This window comes from Corvus brachyrhynchos, unplaced genomic scaffold, assembly GCF_000691975.1.
Source record: "Corvus brachyrhynchos isolate BGI_N302 unplaced genomic scaffold, ASM69197v1 scaffold99, whole genome shotgun sequence".
NCBI lineage: Eukaryota > Metazoa > Chordata > Aves > Passeriformes > Corvidae > Corvus > Corvus brachyrhynchos.
Window position 1 is genome coordinate 1798470 of NW_008239778.1, and position 5960 is coordinate 1804429.

At 52.4% G+C, this 5960-nt stretch overlaps 1 protein-coding gene across 3 annotated transcripts in view; it reads left to right on the plus strand.

The window, feature by feature from the left end:
- DTX2 (deltex E3 ubiquitin ligase 2) overlaps positions 1–5960 on the plus strand; it is a 32693-nt gene extending 26733 nt beyond the window's left edge. For 2 of the 3 annotated variants that reach the window (XM_017743044.1, XM_017743045.1), the window contains 5 exons: positions 3733–3803; positions 4384–4542; positions 4628–4789; positions 5409–5498; positions 5620–5845. In XM_017743044.1, the coding sequence (XP_017598533.1) occupies positions 3733–3803; positions 4384–4542; positions 4628–4789; positions 5409–5498; positions 5620–5844 (707 nt within the window). In that variant the 3' untranslated portion in view covers position 5845. Of the gene's footprint in view, positions 1–3732; positions 3804–4383; positions 4543–4627; positions 4790–5408; positions 5499–5619 lie in introns of all 3 variants that reach the window. The other variant, XM_017743043.1, reaches the window with a different exon arrangement.

Here is a 5960-nt window from a genome sequence, read left to right on the forward strand (position 1 = left end):
AATGCAGGATATGGAGAAATCTACAGACGCGGCCTTTGCAAGTCCAGGGAGCAGAGGTGATGGGAGCTGGTGTGACTGTCCATGACAATAACTAGGAACAACCAGTGTATGGCCTGCAGAGGGTATCAAAAAAAGTCTGCTGCAAACCATATGGCTTGTTTTGGGATACAGAAGGAGATATTACTGCTGCAAGCATTTGGTTGCCGAGCAAGGATTCAAAACACATCTGTTAAATGTTACCCGTGGAACAAGCAAGCAGCTTATTATCTACAGGGAGGAAGGGGAAGCATTAAAACAATTTGATATTCCTCTCTTTGTAAATGAAAGAATGGTAAACATTCTTTGGCATCCCGGATAAATCCGTAGCACAGCACTGGGCCAGCTGGTGATAAATGGCACTGGTTGATTCTTCCAGTCCATTTTCAATCCACTATTGAATCCAGAAAACTGGGGACTGAACAGGCTTTGATGATCCCAGGGGATGGCTAGAACAAAGATTTGGAGGCAAAACATTTTTATGGAGTAAACAGTCCTGTAAGGAAGTGATTCACGTGCTGGAGCATATGTGGCTCGTGCTGTGGTCCCAGCTGCCTCCTGGCTCCCCCTGTGCTGCTGATTAGTGGCCAGCCAGACGTGCTGGTCTGCCCAAGGAGGGCCATGTGGGCTTTTCTACCCTTGCTGAAACAGAGCTCTCAGCATCAAAAGGCTTCTTTAGGACTGGACGTTGAAATCCTTGCAGCTGGGGATGGCTTTTCTAAAGCATCAGGGCTGCCTGGCCCTTTCTCTCTCCAGGCAGCCTTGGTGGCTCTAAATGCATTAGAGCATTGTCACAGCAAAGTGACAGGGACAGATTGGAAATGCCACAGTGCAAATCCATCAGGCGTGGGTCTCCTCAGGGTAGCTGAGGGCTGCATCACCTTCTGCCTGTTTGGTTCCTGGTGAAGTGGTGTAATGCCCAAAATCCCAAGAGCTTTCCTGTCTCACTCTTACCCAACTCTGCACCAGAATTGTCTCCTTTATTGATTTCATTTGAATGAGCCTGGCCAGTTCTTGGGTGAGTTATCTCTTTGTTCCTTGGAGCTGCTCCAGAGAAAGAAAGTCATGAGGGATTCTGTGAAAGGAGCGATCCCCCACCACCCTGAATGAGCTGAACTGCTCTAAAGCTGCTCAGATGTGCTGTGCAGGTGGGAGCAGGTGAGCTGGGGCTTTCTGCCAAGTGCTGGGCAGGTGTTGCTGATGGTGTAACACACCCTCCCTGCTCCCTTCCCTCGCTGTCTTCACCTTGGCTGTACATCTTTTTGGCTTTGCTTTCTCCAGCCCAAAGCCAGAGGAGACAAGAAGGTCACTTCAGAAAGAGCCACCTGGAAAATGTAGGTTGGGTGGAGAAGGATTTGGTGGTCTGCCTGTCAGGCAGCATGGGATCCACAGGGATGAGAACACAGTGGTCATCGTGGAAGCAGATGAAGTTAGGGTGGATAGTAGCTAGTCCTGCTCACAGAGTTCTTCCTAAAACCTGTAGAGCAGAAGAAGTTGAAGGGTTGCAGGCACAGTGGGCTAGGACAGCTCAGACTGATCACATCCCCTCCAGGTTCGTTCCTAGCTCTTGATCTGCTGCATGCAAGCAAGGTCCCAGCAGAGAATTCCTGGACCTGTTTCTCTCCTTTGGAAAAGACAAGACAAGGAGCCACATTCCCTGTGAGGTCTGGTGCTGAGGCCTTGAAGCAGCTCCTGGCACTGCTGAGCCTTTGGCCTTAGAAGTGGAAGCCTGAGGCTTGCCCAGGCTCCTCCCTGTTTCCTGCTCTCGGGGCAGTTCTTGGAAATGCTTTTCCAGGGGATTTTGGCCCCTGAAGAGGAAAACACCCACTTCTGTGTTATCTTTGGCTCAATGCTTAATCCTGTTGCCACCTTCCTGGCCTCGGATCTCCAGAGATTGATCCTCACAGCCCTGCTCTGCCTGAGATGTCAGGCATCCCTCCTGCTCAGCACTGGCGCTTGAAGTGAGCATCCCTTCACCTCCTGGGCTCCTCTTCTTGCTCTGTGTGCTCAGTCATCCTTTCCTCCTGCTACTGCTGCCAGAAATCATGTGTTTCAGGATGGCCAGGAATCCCCTTCTGAAAATAACTCATCTTAATCACTGTGTTTTCATTTAGGAGAGTCCAGCCCTCAGTTCATCAGTCATCTTAGCTAAAGGATGTTGGTGCTCTGCCTTGCTCCCTTCCACAGTGTTCTAGGGAATGAGGGGCTTCTACCTGGTAGAGGATCTGTGCCATCCCAGACTTTGCCTGATAACAGCACCTGTGGCATGTGAGCAGTCCTTCCCTTCTGCTTTGTGTTTGTCTCTCCATGGAAAGTAGTTATCCAGAAAATAGCACCCCCTCCTTCCTGCTCATGACAGACATGGCTTTTTGGGCTGGAATAACAGCTCCAGTGGCTGTCTCTTGATGTGCAGCTTTTTGAACCACTGAGGCAATGCTTGTGAAGCCTCTGTCTTCCCTGAAAGCCAGAGAGTGGATGGGGAGAGCTGAGGATGGGTCATGCATTGCAGCTGCAGCTCTGATCCCTGGCTGATCCACATGATGATGCTCTGTGTCCTCCTGGGAGTGTGGAGTTGGGAGCAGCAAGACCCTCAGTGCTAAAGCATCCACCTGGACAGGAGAAGGAAGAGCTATGCGTTGGCCAGCCTGTTGGTCACAGCACTGCTTTCTCCTCATGGCCCCCAGAAGTGGATTCAGGAAGGAAGGATGAGGTTCCCCCAAGCCAAGTGACTGATCTGTCTTCTGCCTCCTGCTTGTGCAAATGTTTCCTCTCCCAGGCTGGTGGAAAAGCCTGGCAGCTTCTGTGGCAGGCCTGATGACTGGTAAAGAGCTCCTCTCCTCTCACCCAGGGCCAGGTGCCTTGTAGAGGCATGGGATGCTCCCTGCCTTAAACCAAGCCTTGCTGGGCAGCTCCTGGAGGATGGGCTGGGAGTTGAGGTGACAGTGGATGCACTCAGTGGTAATTTGCTCTTGGTGTTGTGTGATGTTTGTTGCTTCATCCCATAATGCCTCCAAGAACCAGGCTACTGGGGCTGGTGGGCTGCTCAGGTGCCTGTGCCTGGGTGGATGGGACCAGGGATTACATTTGGGAAGATGCAAGGATACTGTGTTGTGCTGCAGATAGGGTTCATGTTAAAAGCTGGTTTGGTTCAACGCCTGGTGACTTGCACTGTGCCTTGCCAGGTATGAGTGTGTGGAAGCTCAGGAGAGAGGCCACTGTTTCATGTTAAGGATGTGGAGCTCATTGTGCTGTTTTCAGAACAGGGCCTGAAGCTCAGTGTGCTGCTGGGTTTCCTTGTTGGGCACCAGCTGGGGTGGTGGGGGAATGCCTTTTTTCCTCCTTTAACAACAGTCTGTGTGATCCTCTGTCCCATCAGGACTGATGACTGATGGCTTCTGGGTGGGCACAGAAAGTCCAGCTGGGATGTGCCTGGTGCTACTTTGGGGTGTGTGGGGAGAAGTGGAGCACACCAGCTACAGGCACTCACAGCCCTAGTGGGAGCCATTGCTGAAAGCAAAGCCTTTGCTAGGCTTGTAGGGATCTGTTGGAGCAGCCTCTTCTCCCCGTCTAACCCTGACCTTTCTCCTTGGCATCCTGGCCAGTGACCTGCTTGTCTCCCTTCTTTCTAGCTCGCCCCACACGTGCCCATCGTACCATGCGGTGTCTGACTTCTGTCTCTCATCTCTCCTTGTGCAGCCACACCAACAGAGCCAGAATCAGTGGTGAAGAAGTACCTGGAAGAGCTGAAGGGCACTCTTGCTGATGAGGTAAGAGGACAGTGAAACAACTCTGGCTTGCCCAGTTCACTGGGGTGCCAAGAAAACCACAGCAGTGCCCAAGGACCATCCTTCCTTGGGTGTCTGGTGTGGTACATGGTGCTGCTTGCAGTGGCACTGTTGACACGAGGTGGAGAGTCCTCAGCACTGTCTGAAATCCACATGTGACAACTGGTGACTTGTCCTCCTCAGAGGACTGTGGTGGAGGCACAGTGTGGGTTGAGTAGCTCATCCTGGCAGTGCCTCTGCATTTCCTTTGGAGGAAAGAGTTTGGTTCTGGTCTCAGTGCTCAGAGATCAACACTGGAGATCAAACCCTGCACTGGAGCTGCTCTGCAGAGAAGCAGGATGTAACCATACTCTTCCTTCTGACTGATGACAGCTCTCCACCTCCTGGACAATGCAGGAAGTGGACTGGGGTGATACCAGCCAGATAAGGAAACCTGTCTCTGTGTCCTTAAACCTCAAAGGGAGGGATTAAAGCTGAAAGGAAATCTTCCTGAAGCATCTCCTTGGTGTGTCAGTCCTGAGGACCAGCCTGTGCTTACACCACGTGGTGGTTTCTCCTCTAGGACTGCATGATCTGCATGGAGAAGCTGTCCTCCTCCTCGGGCTACAGCGACTCGTGCCAGTCCAGCACCATCAGGCCAGAGGCAGTCGGTCGCCTGAGGAACTGCCAGCACTCCTTCCACATGCTCTGCGTGCTGGCCATGTACTCCAACGGGAACAAGGTACTGAGCTGCTTCATCCTCACCAGGCCCCTGTGTGCAGGTGGCTGGGCTGTGGAGCTCTGATGTGGCTTCTCTCCCCTGGCAGGATGGCAGTTTGCAGTGTCCCTCCTGTAAAACCATCTACGGAGAGAAAACCGGTACCCAGCCCAAAGGGAAGATGGAGGTCTCCACTTTCCCCCAGTCCCTCCCGGGACACAAGGACTGTGGGACAATCCGGATTGTGTATCACATCAGCAGGGGCATCCAGGTGAGTGCCCAGCATGCTGGCAGACAGCACAAGCTGTGAGAGCCTCCCAGAAAAGTGCTGGCATCCAGGGCAGCACCTCTGCTGAGCAGCCTGTGGTGCCTGGAGCCAGCAGCTGCTCTGGCTCCTCTTCAACATGTGAGGATCTTCTCCATCAGAGATCTTTTCCTGAGCAGCCCCAGCTGTTCACCTGCAGTAAAGTCTAATGTCTGCCTGAAGCAGGGAGGAGACTGCCCCTGAAAACAAGGTGGGAAACATCCCATGTTCTGGTTTCACAGCCCATGCTGGTTTCAGTGGTAGCAGTGAACTTTCAAAGCTGAGCTGTGTCTTTTAAAGGTATTACCAGACCACATGGAAAAAGCTGTGGTTTGGGGCTGTCTCTCACCAGAATTTAAGTAGATTTTAGATCTGGCTTTGTATCCCAGCATGAGACTGCTTTTGGAGGATCTGTAATACTCACATGTCCCAGAAGAACAAGCTGGACACCTTGTACTCACCAGCAATACCTTGCTGCCTCTACGTGGAAGAGCTGGTTTGGGATGGGCAGCAGATCCTGCTGCTGAGGGATTGTCCAATCCATATGATGGATATGTCCATGACAAATGTGTCTCATCTCTTGCAGGGCCCCGAGCACCCCAACCCTGGGATGCCATACACAGCCAGAGGCTTTCCTCGCTATTGTTACTTACCAGACAATGAGAAGGGCAGAAAGGTGAGATATCACATCCTGATAACATCGCCCTTCTTGGGTTGTCAAGCTTCTGGCAAGCTGCATTCGTGGCACAAGTCTCATAGCTGCTGCTCTTAGCTTTGTTTTTCCTTTCCCCCTCTAGGTCCTGGAGCTCCTGAAGGTGGCCTGGAAGAGACGCCTGATTTTCACGGTGGGCACTTCCAACACCACGGGCGAGAGCAACACGGTGGTGTGGAACGAGATCCACCACAAGACTGAGATGGACTCAAACCTGAGTGGCCATGGCTACCCTGACCCCAACTATCTGGACAATGTGCTGGCAGAGCTGGCTGCCCAGGGTGTCACCGAGGACTGCCTGGGCCAGTGAGCCTCAGGGGCCACCTAGTGCACTTATTCCTGATGCCTTAAGATCCTGTGTCTGACCACCCGTCACACTGAGCAATAACAGTTCTGTGGGAGCCCTGCCTGCTCTGCACATTTTTG